The 17,583-nt window shown below is 35.8% G+C and overlaps 1 protein-coding gene across 1 annotated transcript in view; it reads right to left on the reverse strand.

Annotated features, from left to right (window-relative positions):
* Positions 1 to 17,583, reverse strand: part of LOC126738590 (N-alpha-acetyltransferase 15, NatA auxiliary subunit) — a 265,256-nt gene that overhangs the window by 229,258 nt on the left and 18,415 nt on the right. Inside the window, exons 7-9 of the mRNA XM_050443990.1 lie at positions 12,931 to 13,088; positions 12,654 to 12,874; positions 874 to 996 (exon numbers count right to left, since the gene is read on the reverse strand). Of these exons, the coding sequence (XP_050299947.1) occupies positions 874 to 996; positions 12,654 to 12,874; positions 12,931 to 13,088 (502 nt within the window). The remainder of the gene's footprint in view (positions 1 to 873; positions 997 to 12,653; positions 12,875 to 12,930; positions 13,089 to 17,583) is intronic.

Raw genomic sequence — 17,583 nt, forward strand, 5'->3', positions numbered from 1 at the left:
GCCTTTACTTATTTTTCTAATAGTAGCCCTTTATCCTGCCGTCCTTTTAAAAGGACCGCCGTTTTTTCCAAAACCGGATATTGAAAAAAAAATCATGATTTTTTCTCGACTTATGGGACCTTCGATTGACCGTTTTTAAGAAAAAAATATACAAATTCGGAAAAATATAATTTCAGGGTCAAATGGGTTAAAGTTCAATTTGACGAAATATCTAGAACTTTCACCTCCAGTTTTTTAGGTTTAACACTCGATGAGAATGTAAACTGGAAGGCACAGTATGATATTCTGAATTCAAAATTCATTCAAATAGACTGTTATATGTTCAGGGACCTAAAACTAGTTTTGGAGAACCAGATGATCTACGATGCTATGTTGGCTCAAGACTACATTATGGAGTATGTTTACTGCTACAAAACAAGTATTTATAACACAAACAAGACTAATAAGATCAATTCTCGGTATGTAACAACAAGAGTTATGTCTTGGAATACTGCAAGAAATGTACACGTATGAGATATCCAAATTCATATTATTGAATAAAACAAACATTTTATGCAATTCCTATGTGCGCGAGCACTCAACACGGTCTAAAAATTAATTTCGTTTAGTAAAATGTAGACTTGACATTGGCAAAGATTTCTGTGTGGAGTACTTTACTCAAATTCTAACTAAATCAATTTAACTAATTGATTGATTAATTATTTGGTTGAGTATTCTCGATCTGCGATTTTCTCCTCGTCACAACATATTCTGCGATTTGTTAAATAGATATAAAATGTTATCGAAATTTGCTTGTGTATTATAGAATGTTTGTTTATTTTATTTTGGATTTACTTAATTTATCGTCTTACTCCTACCTATAGATTGTCTTACCTCTTTTAGCAAATTAGCCCTTAACATGTACTTGGCACACTTCGAATTAATATATCTATCGGCGGTATCCATCGCTTGGGCCTCGTCCAAACACTGATAGGCTTCAACTGGATCACCTGCATGCTAAAAAAGTTACGTTTATTAAAATGATATGAAAAAAAAAACGAAATTAGACTGTCTAAGTTATATAGGTAACATTTCTCTACAATTAACTAAATTTTAAATCTAAAAAATTAAAAACTTAATTTTTCCACTTCTGCAATCTTCTGATTAAGACTAAGTACAAGAAAGAAAACTAAATTGGGAGTTTGTACGTTGAGTTACGGGAATTGCAATGATCGGTTTATGTAGGCCAACCTAGGCGTCAAATTTACACTAGGGTATTGGAACACTTCAAGTCTGTATAAGAAACATAGAGACTCTGACGCCTCGGAAACGAACTCAACTTTTGCTAACAATCTAATACTATCTGTGGGACATTCCACTACCATACATAAATATGAAATTGTTCCAAGGGTAGAAAGTTGGACCTTTTAGAAAAATTGGTATTAACAAAAGCCAAGAAAAGTCCAGTGCTCAATTGTGAACGACATTTTTAATTTTGAACTTGATTTTCAACGATTCGACCTTGTCGTCAGATTCTCCTTAAATTAAATAAGTGCACAAATCGATTTGACGCAAGGCTACCTATAACACCATATAACAAGTAGTTCGATTCCTACATTCGATAAACCTTTTTTTCATTCTCCCAAATAATATAATTTAGGATATAGTGTCGTCTGCGTAAGATATGAGAGTTCAATTCAATTTTTACCATCTCTGTCCGTGAGATAATCGGCAAAAATCAAACCTCTCAGTCCAACATCTTCCAGTTTTCTAATAAATCCCTCTTGTGATACTGTATTGAAGAAGGCCTTAGCTAGATCTTAAAAGATCGGCAAAAGTTTTTCTACTTAATAATATATCTGAATTGTTTGTTAAATAGGTTAGTTCGTGTACTGCATCTTTAATAGACAAACCGGGACGAAATCCATATTAATTTAAGATATAATTGTATGTAAATTATTTTGAAATTCTTTGTTTTTAAACTTTTCTCAAAAAATGTTACGAAATTATTTATTTGTTATATAGGCCTGTAGTTGGATAACTCTGATTATGAACCGTCTTTATCAATTGGTGTTACAATAGACGTCCTTATTTTACAGAGACACTAAGACACAACTGAAATAAAGAATTTTAAAATATTTTTTTAATATAAGAAAAAGCAATCTTTCACTTAATAATCAAATTCTTTAAAAGAATTCATTTTGTATAAAATACTTAAATTAGAATGAAGAATACTTAACTGAGCATTAATTGTCACTTTTACTGTGTGCGAAAATGTAATCTTTGTAACTATGTCAAAATGTATAATTTTATTTGTGTTTTCGTCTATCTTTTAGAATCCTTAGGATGATCTCGTGGAGATCGAAACTTCGACCAAAATATATAAATCGATCGTCAGAAGTAGTTTTTTTTCTACTTATCTCCAACAAAAAAAAATAACCAGGATTACTAAACAAGTTTAACTGAACACAACTATTTCTAAATCCATCATAAAAATATATAGTTTGTAGGGTTTTTTTTGGTTGCTTTTATAATGTAATAATTTAGTATTGTATGAATAGTACTGATCGTGACATCTAGTGTAAATTGGATTAATGGCATTGTAAACAAAAAAAGAACTCGTAGATGGCGTTAGCTGGTTTTCGCTTTGAATTTTAAACAATTTAGTGGAATCAGGTTGTTTCCCTCTTTCTCTCTCTCTGACTAACGTGATTTTTCTATCTGTCTGTCTTTGTCATTGGTCACGTACGCCATGCACAATGATCAACTTTTTACGTATCGGCATTTTTGATACCGGGCCATTGTTTTTCCTGTAATTTAAATACTTTGCCTCGTATGATTAGATTAATTTCTTTAAAGCAAAGAATATAAAGTATATATAATAGGAAAGGGCATCTAATAGGAATCCAAAATAATTTGATCCTGAGCTTTTTGGTCAGGAGAAAGATCTTCAAGGAAATACAATTTAGGCCACAAAAGTTGTTCCTATTTTTTAATGCTTGTACAAGACCTACTAATATCATTATTGTCTAAAGAAATGTTCCAGCTATTATTTTTAAAATCCACAGATAGGTTAGTTTGCAAAGTCAATGCCAAAGATAAATGAATGACTGATGCTAGGCACTATGAAAATTTTAAAAATTTTACAGCAGTTTTGAATTGGCTGAATTTTCAATTTTAATTTTGTCAAAATCTTAATTCCTTTAGAACGCACTACTGATAAACTATCTCCAGAATCAAATAGTCCTTTAACTTCTTGATCATAAATATTAACCCTTATGTAAGGCCTTTCATCATCTTGCTTTTGTACAAATAAAGGAGAAATTTCTTGAACAGGTTTTTTATAATTTTTGTAAAAGTTAGTGACTTAAGTAAGCCATTCTTACCAAGATTTTTATTAAAACATTTGTGGTTGTTAAGTTCCTACAGAAATGACCACATGCTATTCTGGAGGACTGTCCAAGTTTTTTGAATAAACTCGACATTAGCTTACTTTTACATTTGCTTTACCACACAGAAAACAAAGTATTTTTCTCTTTTCAGTACCGGGTGGCCAAACAAGCGAGGTAAGCGGCTGGACCTGTACATCTGGCAACAATGGATTTTTTTTATTATTATAAAAGTGGCCATGAGAAAATTCTGGAAATTATTTTTAAGTTCCGTATTTCACCACAAGAGGGCGCAACTAAAATTTAAATTGTGGGGACTTGTATCGCCCTCTCACTCACTCCGAGAGTGGAGTGGAGGCTGTCAATTGTCAGGATGTATTCGATCCATTATGGCGGATTAGGTTGCACCTGAGTCGTGACAGAGACTGGTTGTAAAAGTCGTTGACTTCCACGTGTCTAAGCTATGTAGCTGTTTTCTTGTACGATTGGTACAATAAAGTATTGTTACCCGTTAACAAGTGTATTATTTTGGTGTTTAAGAGTATAGGATCTCTCGTCTGGTGACTACAAAACCTACAGTGGTGACCCCGACGTTCATATAGTAACGGTTGTGCGTGTGCTGTAATTTAGCAGTGAACTAGTACGCTATTTGGTAATTTTACCCTGGAACGGTGATGTGATCGCTCAGTTGTGTTGTTAATGAATTTTATTGAAAAATTGTGCCGTCTTCAGTATCCTTACCGCCAATTTTTCCCATCTGCCATCGTGTGCGTCCGGCTTTGTGATTGTTCGTATTGCTAGGCAGATTCTGGCACGCAGTTGCTGTCGGTTGAAATTGTGCTGTGTGCAGCCGGCTTTTTGCAGTTCGACTATTGGCCGCACTTGTTGGTAGTGTTCGTACGGGTGCTGTTTACCGGTTGCCGGATGTTTGGCTGGTTGCTGTACTTTGGAGCGCGACGTTTCGCCACTTGACTCTTGCATCTCGCCGTCTGACAGCAAGATCAGCTGATTTCAAACTTCAAACTTGTGATTGAGGGATCAGCTGATTTGATACTTCATGATACTTCAGTGCAGTGCGTAAAGGTACAAACGTTTAAATTTAGTTTTTTATTATGGATGTGTGATAATCCTTTTTGATTGACCCTTGACCCTTTTGATTAATTATCGTCACTGTTTTTACTGTATTAAATATTGTGTTGGAAACTATTTTTAATTTAAAATTAGATCATACTTTTTTATTTTTTTATTCATTTATTTCACATATATTATTCATTTTGTTGCCATAATGTCGGCTGAAGAGCTACAAGTGCAATTAGATCAAACTAATGCTCAACTACGTGATGTCAGGGACGCCCTGGCTAACGTTATTGCCGGTAATGGCCGTAATGAAGGCCGCATCGACGCTGTTTCGCCTAAAATTCCCAAAATTATAACTTCTGACATTCAGTGCTGGCTTTTTCAGGTCGATGCCGCTTTCCGCCGTGCCAATATAACTGTAGATTCTACAAAATTCGATTATTTAGTTATGGCTATTGACGATGCGGAAGCCTTCAAATGTATCAGCTCAATTATTAAATCGAGTCCGCTTCCGGGTGATGCGTTTGAACAAGCAAAAGCCAAGCTTGTTTCACGTTTTTCCTTATCTAAGGAGGACAGTTTAAAAAAGTTATTAAAGGGTCGTGTCGATGTTAATTGCAAACCTTCTATAGTATTGAGTCAACTTCGTGATTTGAATGAAAGTAACCTCTCGGATCAAGTTCTTAAAACAATCTTTCTCGATTGTCTTTCGCAACAACAGCGCGACATTCTAACGATTGTATCAGACAAGGACCTTGAAACTTTAGCCACTATCGCCGACAAAATTTCGTGTCAACCGGGTTCGAACGCTGAATTTCCCCAAGCTTTCGGGGTGTTTAAAAAACCCGAGCCATCATTGCCAGTAGACCGCTCTGAATTTCAAAAGCTCGAGGCTAAATTTGACACCATGATGGAATCATTTAAGCAAATGCAAATGGAATTTAAACGCTTACGCAGTCGCGGTCGGTCACGGTCTGGGTCCAATCAGGGTCGCAGGAGTAATTCTGCGAAATCCGAGTTATGTTATGCGCATCAGAAATACCCGAATAACGCTCTTTCGTGCAAAGAGTGGTGTAAAATGTTCGCGGAATTTTCGGCTAAGCCAAAAAACTAAGTTCTACACCTTCCTGTTTGGAGGCGGCAGGTAAAGGTGTGATTGGACCTTCTCGACGTCTTCATATCCGTGACAGAACCACAGGTCAAATTTATCTTGTCGATACCGGTGCGGACATTTCGCTAGTGCCAGTCGATCCTAGGTTTCGCGACAGACCGGCTCGGCTAAAACTTTATGCCGCTAATAATAGCTTCATAAATACTTATGGTGAGGCGCTTCGTACTCTGAATTTGGGGCTGCGGCGCGATATATCCTGGAACTTTTGTATCGCGGAGGTTCCATATGCCATTATTGGCGCCGATTTACTTTTTCAGTATAATTTGGCGGTTGATCTACGCAGGAAATGTTTAATAGACACTTCAACTGAGCTATGCTCTAAAGGAATTGTCAAAGAGGCTCCTGTACACTCCATACATTGTGTGCTGATAGATAGTGAGTGCAAAAAAATTCTTTCAGAATTCCCAGAAATTACAGGCAGCTCCTGCAATATTCCTCCAAAAATTCCTAGAGTTTTCCATCATATAGTTACCTCAGGACCTCCCTTGTCAGCTCGGGCTCGTCGGCTACCGCCTGATAAGCTTAAATATGCAAAAATGGAGTTTCAGCATTGGATAAACACTGGTAGGTGTAGACCCTCTTCTAGCTCTTGGGCAAGTCCCATTCATATGGTCAAAAAGGGTGACACCGAGTGGCGGGTGTGTGGTGACTATAGACCGTTGAATGCTGTTACCAAACCGGATAAATATCCCATTCCCCATTTATATGACTGCTCCAGTGAATTACATGGTAAAAAAATCTTTAGCAAGCTTGATCTTATTCGTGCTTATCAGCAGATTCCAGTTCATCCTGAGGACATCGAAAAGACTGCTGTAATAACTCCCTTCGGTTTGTTCGAATTCATGTTCATGACTTTCGGCTTGCGTAATGCTAGCCAGACCTTTCAGAGATATCTCAACCAAGCCTTGAGCAATCTTGATTTTACCTTTGCTTATCAGGACGATATTTTGGTATTCTCCAAAACCATTGAAGACCATCACACTCATTTACGAGCAGTCTTCGAAAGACTTAGAGAATTTGGTCTTCGCTTAAATCCCGCCAAATGTGTTCTTGCCGTTAATGAAATTGATTTTCTGGGTTATCGCATTAACCATCGTGGTATATCTCCTATTCCTACTAAGGTTGAAGCCATTTTAAGTTTCCCCAAGCCTTCTACGGTCTCTCAGCTTCGCCGCTTCTTAGGCATGGTAAATTTTTACCATCGCAATATTCCTACCGCGGCCTCCTCTCAAGCTCCTTTAAATGCATATTTCAAGGACTCGCGTAAAAATGATCAAAGTCCTATAATCTGGACGGATCAGTCTGAACGAGCTTTTGAAAAAGTTAAACAGGAGTTAGCTAGTGCAGTCTTACTAGTCCATCCCCGCGCTGGTGCGGAACTCCGTGTGGTATCCGACGCCTCTGACATTGCGATTGGTGCTTCCCTCGAACAACTGTCTGAACCGATTGATGGAACGAAGCAGTCTTGGGAGCCTTTGGCATTCTTTTCTCAGAAATTGTCCCCTCGGCAGACTCGATACAGTCCTTACGATAGGGAATTGCTAGCCATTTACGAGGCAATTAAATACTTTGAGCATTATCTTGAAGGTCAGGAGTTCAAGGTTGTGACCGACCATAAGCCCTTGATCTACGCTTTTCTTCAGCGTCCAGACAAAGCTTCTCCCCGGCAATCTCGCCAACTTTCATACATTTCCCAATTTACTACGTGCATTGAATACATTAAAGGTTCAGATAATGTGGTGGCTGACTGTTTGTCACGTATTGAGTCTCTTTCTCTACCCATAGACATCTCTCTAAAACAAATTTCTGATTTGCAGAGCAAAGATGAAGAACTGGCAGAGCTTATTAAGACACCCCATAAAGACTTCTGTTTTAAAACCTTCGACTTTGGTCCTGACAAGACATCTTTATATTGTGATGTCTCTGGCGACTCCATTCGCCCCTTTATCCCTTTGCCATTACGGCGCGTGATCTTTGATCGTATACATAACGCTGCCCATTGTGGAACCAAATCAACTGACAGGCAAATTCGCATGAAGTACATTTGGCCCGGTCTGCACCGTCATGTTGCACTATGGTGCAAAACCTGCTTAGATTGCCAGCATGCCAAGGTTTCTAGGCATGTCAAATTTATTCCTGAACATTTTGTAACCCCTGATGGTCGTTTCGACCACGTACATATCGATCTGGTGGGCCCTCTGCCTCCAAGCAACGGCTTCCATTATATTTTGACAATGATTGATCGGTTCTCCCGTTGGGTAGAGGCCATTCCAATCCCGGATAAATCTGCCCAAACTGTTTCGCGGGCCTTTTATGATACATGGGTCTCTCGTTATGGGTCTCCCAAAGTTATTACCTCTGACCAGGGTCTTGAGTTTGAAGCCACCTTATTTAAAGCCTTACTTAGCCTTATTGCCACTCAACACATCCATACGACTGCTTACCACCCTGCGGCAAACGGAATGATCGAGCGTTGGCATCGTTGCCTTAAAGCCGCTTTGAAGTGTCACAATGACAAGAATTGGACGCGGACCTTATCCACGGTTCTTTTAGGGTTGCGCTCTCATGTTCGTGCTGACACCGAGGCATCGCCTGCCGAATTCTTGTTTGGCACGACACTTCGCATGCCTGGCGAATTCTTTCTTGAAGGGGATTTTACTCCTGATCCTCGCACATTCATTGAGGAGTTTCGTGAGTTTATGCGACTCGTCAGGCCTGTTCCAGTCACACATCACCACAAGAGGCGCGCGTTTGTTTTTAAAAATTTATACGAATGCTCCCATATTTTCTTACGCAATGTTGTTGCGAAGGCACTCGAACGAACTTATTCCGGACCTTACAAGGTTGTTAAAAGACTGTCCGATAGGGTGTTTGATATCGATATCAACGGGAAAACGAAAAGCGTCTCGGTTGAGCTACTTAAGCCGGCATATCTCATGTCTGAAGACTTGATAGCTGATACACTTGATAGCGACCCTCCTTTAACCACCCCTTCGAGTCTAGCTGGAACCCAGGACTCGAATGGTGCTGGCAATTCGCCAGTCACCTCATCCAGTTTGGCTGGAACCCACGACTTGGACGGTCCTGGCGATCTGCCAGTACCAATGGTTGAAAAGGTTTTAAAAACTTACGCTCGTAAAAAGCAAGTGAGATTTTCAAATATATAATTTTATTAATCTTTGCATATTATAGTGTTTGTAACTTTGTGTTATTCTAATGTTGCTAATGCATAATTTTATTAATCTTTGCATATTATATAATGTTTGTGACTTTGTTGAATTGTAACGTTCACACTAGGAGGGGAGTGTGTGGGGACTTGTATCGCCCTCTCACTCACTCCGAGAGTGGAGTGGAGGCTGTCAATTGTCAGGATGTATTCGATCCATTATGGCGGATTAGGTTGCACCTGAGTCGTGACAGAGACTGGTTGTAAAAGTCGTTGACTTCCACGTGTCTAAGCTATGTAGCTGTTTTCTTGTACGATTGGTACAATAAAGTATTGTTACCCGTTAACAAGTGTATTATTTTGGTGTTTAAGAGTATAGGATCTCTCGTCTGGTGACTACAAAACCTACAAAATAAAAGAAACGTCTTTGTCTCCGAAAACTTAAATATTAATTTATACTTTTGATATTATTTTTAGTAAGCCTAGATAATTTGCTATAATTTTGGTTTATGAATTATTGACGTACGAACGATAGTAGGGGTGGGGGAAGCTATTGAAAGTGGAATCATTAAAATCGGTTTAAATTCTAAACCACTTATTCGAATTGAGCAATTCAAAATTTATTTGCAAGATAAATGTAGCTGCTTTAAAAGTCTGATTTCATCACTACCCTATAGTTCCTAATAAAACTGCCAGAGGGCGCAATTTGTAATAATTCTAGTTTTTTTCATTTTGCTCCAAAAATTAAAATTGAATGGTATATTTTTGACATCATATTTAAAAGGTAGATAAAATTTGCAAAAATACTGTGAAACCCATGATATCTTCGCTTGTTTTAAAGTTATAGCGAATTAAAGTCTTTAACGCACCGAGTCCAAACTTATGTACCGCCATCTACCGCACGGCCTTAGAATGTCTAGTTAACGTATAGTAGGCGGCAAAAACAAAAGAAACTTTTAAAAAGGATTGTATGGAAACGTCAAATATTTATTAGACGGCCAGTTTAAATCTGTTTTCAATTTTATTTGCTCGATTTTTTGTAAAATGCCTTTGGCAAATAATGAAGCTCAAAAATTTCAAAATGCAGCAATAGCTGAAAGACAGTATGCCCTTCGGTATCCAGATCGTCGCCATTATGACAGAAGAATTTTTCCACGGTTGGTACAGCGACTACGCGATTCTGGGAGTTTTAGTCGGCCCAAATTTAAAAGGCGTCGCTCTACTGGAAGAACTGAAGAAAACATTATTAATGTGTTGGCCTACGTAGAGTTTAAAAGGCATATTGGAACTCGTGCGTTATCTTTAGATTTGGGAATAGCTCGAACTACTGTTCAAAATATACTTAAAGACCACAGGTAATACATCTTTTTATTATAATTTTCTTCTCAAATATAGGCATTTCTTTTTATTTTAAGGCTACAGCATTTCCATATAATCCTACACCAAGCTCTAAATGAACCTGATTTTGAGCGCCGAATTAATTTTTGCCAACGGATACTAGCAATTCGCGAAAATAGGGATTTTCGTCACAGATTCTGTGGACCGATGAAGCCACTTTTTGTAGCGATGGGAAAGTCAACAGGCATAATATGCATTATAGGTCGGTTGAAAATCCTCGTTGGATGCGAGAAGTCCAGCACCAAGGCCGCCGGAGTGTAAACGTGTGGTGTGGCATTATCCGGAATGAAAATAATTGGTCCTTATTTTTTTGATGGCACATTAACCGGTAATGTTTTTTTGCATTTTTTAACAAATTCCTTGCCTATTTTAATGGAAGATTTGACATTAGAAGTAAGACGGTCATGTATTTCCAATTGGACGGGTGCCCAGCACATTTTTCCGTTTGGTGCGGCATCATATAAATATTTACTTTCAAGGGCTCTGGATCGGAAGGGGGAGTCTATATTCTCACCCGATTTAACATGCCTAGACTTTTACTTATGGGGTCGTTTAAAAGATATTGTGTTCCAAACTCCACCTACAACAAGACAGGATATGGAAAACAGAATCTGTGGTGCAATAAATGAAATATCAGCTGCTGAAATCGAATTAGCAGTTTTATCCACCTAAAGAAGATTGGAAGCTTGTTTGGAATATGATGGAAAGCAGTTTGAACACCTATCGAGGCATTAAATACCAAATATGTTTGGGTTTAAAATCGGTCCTTTTCAGGACCATAATTTCAATATAAAAAGTTCGTTAATAAAATTATTCGCCTTAAGAAAGTCACATAAACTTCCAGTTATTCTGTGATATATAGGTATTTTTAATTTATAATGTATCAATCTATTATTACTTTAATAATTTATTAATAATGACAACAGATGGCGGTACGTATGTTTAGGCTCGGTGCGTAAAAAACTTTAATTCGCTATAACTTTAAAACGAGCAAAGATATCATCGTGCGGTTTTCACAGTACTTTTGAAAATTTTATTTACTTTTTAAATGGGATGTCAAAAATATACCATTCAATTTGAATTTTTGGGGCAAAATGAAAAAAACTGGAATTATTACAAATTGCGCCCTCTGGCGGTTTTATTAGGAACTATAGGGTAGTGATGAGATCAGACTTTTAAAGCAGCTACATTTATCTTGCAAATAAATTGCTCAAATTTCAATTGCTCAAATCGAATAAGTGGTTTAGAATTTACACCGATTTTAATGATTCCACTTTCAATAGTTTTCCCCACCCCTACTATCGTTCGTACGTCAATAATTCATTAACCAAAATTATAGTAAATTATCTAGACTTACTAAAAATAATATCAAAAGTATAAGTTAATGTTTAAGTTTTCGGAGAACGAGACGTTTCTTTTATTTAATTTTTAGTTGCGCCCTCTTGCGGTGAAATAATTGCCAGAATTTTCTCATGGCCACTTTTATAATAATAAAAAAAATTCCATTGTTGCCAGATGTACAGGTCCTGAGATACAGCCGCTTACCTCGCTTATTTGGCCACCCGGTACAATTATAATAGGTATGATTAGGGATTTTACAGTTATAGCAAACTATTTTCTTCTTAGCTTAATTTAAATTAATATTATTGTTGGACTCGGATGTAGAATTATTATTTTGAGAATTTCCATAAGTCTTTTTAAAGTTTTTTTTTGTTAATAAAAATCTGATTACTTTTATTATGAGTATTTTTAAAATAATCTGAGGTCCAGAATTATTTACATAAGGAATTTGACCTTTCTCTTCAATTCTTTTACATAAATTAATTAATTCTGTTTCATTATTTATTTCACTTAAGGCTAATTGAGTCACAAAATAAGGTAATAAGTTCTTACCAATATATTTAACTTTTGTTATAAACACACGGAGTTATAGTTAATCTGGAAAATAAATGTTCTATATGAGCAACAGTCTTATTTGTTTCCAAATCTCATCATCTGACAATGGAGTTAAAAAATCTTGAAAAATAAAAAAACTAAATCTGAAACCCTTTCTAAGAAATAAAATACAGATTTTAAATCTCCATTAAATGTTAAACCCCTAGATGAAATAGGTTGTTTACTAGAAGAGCAAGTCACTATTGGATTAACATTTACAATAGGAGCTGACATTTTTAAATTACTATTGACACTCGAGTTTGCCAAATCCTCTATAACTTTTTCATTAAAGTTTGCTTCTAGATTTAAACAAGTGGCGTAGGATTCATTTATATATTTAATTATTTCATCTCGATTTATTTCAGAAATAGACAATCGCTTTATGCGAGCTGACAAATGTGCTAATCTTGATTTAAGTCTTAAATATCTGCTGAAGTTAGTAGTAAATTTTATTGTTTAATTATTCTTAGTTTTAAGAAATCCTATAAATAAATTCATTTATTAGACTATATTTTTTCAAAGACTAAATAATAATCACCTTAAATATTCGTCCTTTCGTCACAAAGAGTTCGATTAAAGTAGGCGTGTGCTCGATGGCAGTCTCAATATACTCTAAGGCTTTGTCGGTTTCTTTCAAATAATCATAATGTTGAGCTAGGAAATAATAGACCCACAAGATGGCGCTCGCGGGCTCTTTAGGACCGTTCGACGATTCCGTCTCGCTGTATTTGTTTACTTTTTTTAACGACTCTACATAACCTAAAATACCAGTTTACAAACGAAGTGAGTCTTGTGGTGGTTCGGATCTTACTCACCTAAAGCTAATTCCTGAATAATCTGCACTTTCTGGGGGTCTGTGTATAAATTTCTTAAGTCGACGAACAGGGGCGGCACCCCTTTCGTTAAGGCTTTTCGCATGTACTCGTCCACTAACACTCTAAATTGCTCACCAGTAGCGTAGTTAAGCGGTAACCTAAAGCGAAAATAAAATGAATACAAAAATTACTTTATAATATGAATTAACAACACATCTACAGAAATATTAGACTGAACTACTAGAGCAGTTCATTGTACATTTATTAGATTTCTGAAATGTTCCAAAGGCCTTTCAGTATTTCCAAGGTTTGTCTATTTGATGAGCTACATGTTCTTCAAATCTGACATTAGTTGATGCCTATGTATTTCTTATAAGAATCGTTACAATTAATCTCATAAATCCCGGATTCTTGATTTCTGTTCATTTTATCTTTTGGGTTTCATAAAAGATTTGTTAACTTGGCTAAACTTTGAGACAATTCTTAGACCTATAGTCGGATTACCGAACAGATGGAGTAAATGACGTGCGCGAAATATAGGCCCGCCCATCGATGCAACCTTGGCAGATTTAGACGAGGAGAATTATGCCTATTTATTTTAAATTATTTTACCGTACAGCTTTGCTTTGTAAGCAGGTTTTTTTAAAATATAATACGGTCGCCTGTAAAATGGGTCCAAACCGATTTTGAGGGTGTGCCACGTAATGATATAATAATCCCTTTTAGGTATTTTGTTATGCAAAGTTATGTTAATATATTGGGGTTTACCGAAAAGGGATAGGTAATCCTTTTAAGTAATCGTGCTAGGTCAAACATTTAGGGTGTAATTGGCCAGGTTCATCAGAACCGAGCACTACCTGAGCGCTGGAAGTTTTGCCTATAATAGTAAGGACCAATAAAAATTGTCATACCTGAGCAACAATCGATCGCTCAGGGAGCGCTTTTTTCTGATGAACCCGGCCATTATAAAATATAATTTTATGATCATAATCTGGTTTTGAGAATTACTTAAGTAGCTTTTATCTTTTTTTAAATATGTGTTTTAAAATGAAAGAAGGAATAATAAGTTAGGGGCTGCGCTGGTAGGCCTGTGAGATTTAAATTTATAGATTAAATATAAGTATTTATTTGTTCAACCAAAACGATCTAGAGCCGCTCGACTAATAAAATTAAATAAAACCCCAAGTCATGAACCCTATCGAGGCTCTAGGCCACACCTCCGGCGCAGAACGATCTCGTGATCACTCCATCTGTTTGGTAACCCAAGTATAAGTCTTTAAAATCCCTATCAAAGACAAAAGTGTCAATATCGTATTTTATGATACTCAAATCAAATATATTACTTATTTTTGTTTCACAATGTTTTGTTAAATGTTATAACAATTTAAATTTTCTAATTATTATTAAACAGTATCTAGATAAATTGATATGTGTATATGCTTACTTAGTCTGGTACTTTTCCTAATTTATCCCAATAAAAAATATACATATGTACAAATATCAACAAAAACCAATTTTATAATTACATTAATTGAATCGGTGAGTGGAATAACGATATAACTCCAAAAATGTGGTTTAGACATAATCACAAAAAACTGTTTTGTGGAAAAAGTATTTATTTTACAAGAGTCTTTAACATTGCAAAGTTATATGAAATCGAGTTTTATTTTTAAATTTATTTTTGTCTAAGATGCCGGACAGAAAGTCACTAGGAGTTATACGGTTTTTCCGCTCAACTTTTTAAATTCTTTAAATTTTTAATGTTAATTGATAAACAGAGTTGCAAATTTGTAAATTGTTTATTATTTATAATAGTATCTAACATACATTACAAAACCTGATTCTTATAACTCGAAAAACATTAATATTTCAAGGCCATTAGTCTTCAGCTTCATTGTTGGTGGTTTCCAATGACGTTATATGGTAGAAAAATTCCAAAATTTCTCCGGTCATGTATTGCATGACCTTTTTCAAATTTTCAATTTTTTTTACATTGATCGGTAACATTTTTGAGTATGCAGGCGCAGTCAGTAAAGTTGAGACTTCTTTAGGTTTGATTAACTGGAAATTTCTCCGCCAATATAGTCGCTAGTTATGACATACCCGAATGTGGAACTGTCATAAATGAATTGCCTGTAGTTTGATATTGCAAATTTAGCTTTTCTTCTTTCATGGGAAGATTGACAAGTTTTCTTGTAGTGGTTGGGCCACCAGTTTTTGTACTCGATTATGTCTGTATAGCATATTGTTTTCGTCGTAAATGGTTGTAATTTGCGACAAGAAAGAGTGACCACGCACTGGGAAGTATTGATGAATTTTACGAAACCGTTTTGAAGCTGCAAGAGCCAATAAGTATCTCACTACGGTGTTGCTACGGTTCTGGCCCGGGCATCCATCTGAGAATATGTGAAGCTCCTGAATCTCTGCAGGCATTTTCTGCATATAATCGTTTATGAATGTACATATAGTAGAGCCGCATAGGGCGAAAAAAAGTGGTTCGCGTGCCAAACGGTGATGAAAGCAAACAACATATAGAGGTTAGTTAGTATCAAGTTACTGATTACAAAAACTAATGTTGCCCTCCCCCACCCCCGCGTCTCTCATCCCCCGACCCGTAAAATATATTTTTTTTTAATTGTTAATATCTCGGATATCAATAGAGATAGAATAAAAAAAATTTCTCTGTTATTTTCACAAGTGCGAGGGGCATAACAAATGTTATATTGACTAAATCAATATCACGAAAACTAAATGAGATATATAAAAATATAGTGTATGATTATTTATTACACATTTTTCTTTTGTAAATATTTTGAAAACAAGTGACCTTCTCGGAAAAAAGGTTAAAATGAAAGTTTTTGCAAATTTCATAAGCTTTTTAGAAATGTCTATTAAAGGGGGTAAAATCACTTCCTCCCCTAAAAATTTTAAAAATATAAATTCGCGCTATTGGTCGGTAAAAGGGGTGTTAAAAAAAAAAAAAGGTGGCACAAACAATATATTATACCTGCCTAATTATATAATGGCTCACAAATTAAAAACCTTTTTTAACCCCACCCCTCACTCCAACCTCCAACTCCCAGCCCCAACTTGAATTTTTTTTTGCAAATAAGAACAAAGAAAAAAGCTCGTATTTCGCGAATACGAGCAGGTCTCTATTTTTAATTTCATAATAAATATCAAAGAAACATAATTATTAGAAAATCTAGGCACCGTACAAATAACACTCATAGTAGTTTCATTTTCCCGAAACTCATTACTTTTTCATATCAGCAGCACAAACAGCAGCTGGAAAGTAAGAAGCTCCCTCCAACCCAAAGTTCACTATTACCAACTTTACGAAGAGCCCGATTACAGGCATATATTTGGATAAATGCCCATAAAAAAACTCAAGTAGAATTAGAACCAACCGAGTGTGGCTGGCGAAAAGAAGAGAATGTGTTTCTACCAGTTCTCTCTGATCTACTAAATGTTGCGCCAAATGAAATTTTAAATTTAATCTCATGTGCCTGCAAAAAAAATAGATGCACCACAAAACAGTGCAAGTGTGTTCAAAATAAACTTCAATGCACGGAGAGTTGTATGTGTGTGGACGAACTCTGTGAGAACCACAACTCTTTTGAAAATAAGAGTTCTGATGATAAATAATTTTTTTTTACCTGTAAAGTAATTTTTAGTTTTTTATGTGCAATTTATTATACCAATCTGTACTTATTAAAGTAATAAATAAATGTGTTTTTTTTTAATTAAAAAAAAAGAGTCGGGGGGAGGTGGTATTAGTTTGGGTTAAAGGGGAGTTAGGTTTCTCGGTTTCTAATTCAACCACAAAAAAAATAAATCGCTAACATCAATAGTTTCCGAGATTTAAAAAGTTTACCCCTTAGGGGGGAGTGGAAGTGACTCAAACGTGGATGGAGGGGAAAATATGTATTAATTATTATATTTTTACTATCCTAAATAATAAATAAACAAAATTTCTATAAAAAGGTCGGTACATTATACTAAGTATTTTGTTAAATCTAGTGTGTGAATATATTTTTTTTGGTTTTATGATCGATTTTTTTTTTGAGGGGAGGGGTTAGCGTAATCCAAACAATATGCACCTTTTTAAAAAGCTTAAGAAATTTGAATAATAAAATAGTTGAAGTTTTTTTTGTAGGATGAAATGTTAAAAAAATATTTGAAAAAAACTAAAATTTCTAACAAAAAAACATACAAATTTGAATATAGCTCCTTTAGTTTTTGAGATATGAAAATATTTCTAATGACCTTTTTCTTTCTACAAGTACTTGTGAATATAACAGTAAAAAAAGTGGACCGCAAGCATTATTAGTTTTCGAGATACAGCGATTTAAAAATTCTACCCTTTAAAGAGGGGTTGGGGGTGACTGACGCGGGGGGGGGGGGGGGGGGGCAACATCGATTTTTGTAATCAGTAACTTAATACCATCTAACCTATATAGGTTGTTTGCTTTCATCACAGTTTGGCACGCGAAATGCCCTATGCGGCTCTACTAATACTTCATTTGGACCTTTCGCAGCTTGACCTTCATGATATGTATAAAAGTGCCCAGTATCTTTTTTTAAATCATGTATTTTAAATCCATACAGCCACAATTGTCTTAAATAAAACATTTCTTGGACGGGTATAAC

This window comes from Anthonomus grandis, chromosome 7, assembly GCF_022605725.1.
Source record: "Anthonomus grandis grandis chromosome 7, icAntGran1.3, whole genome shotgun sequence".
NCBI lineage: Eukaryota > Metazoa > Arthropoda > Insecta > Coleoptera > Curculionidae > Anthonomus > Anthonomus grandis.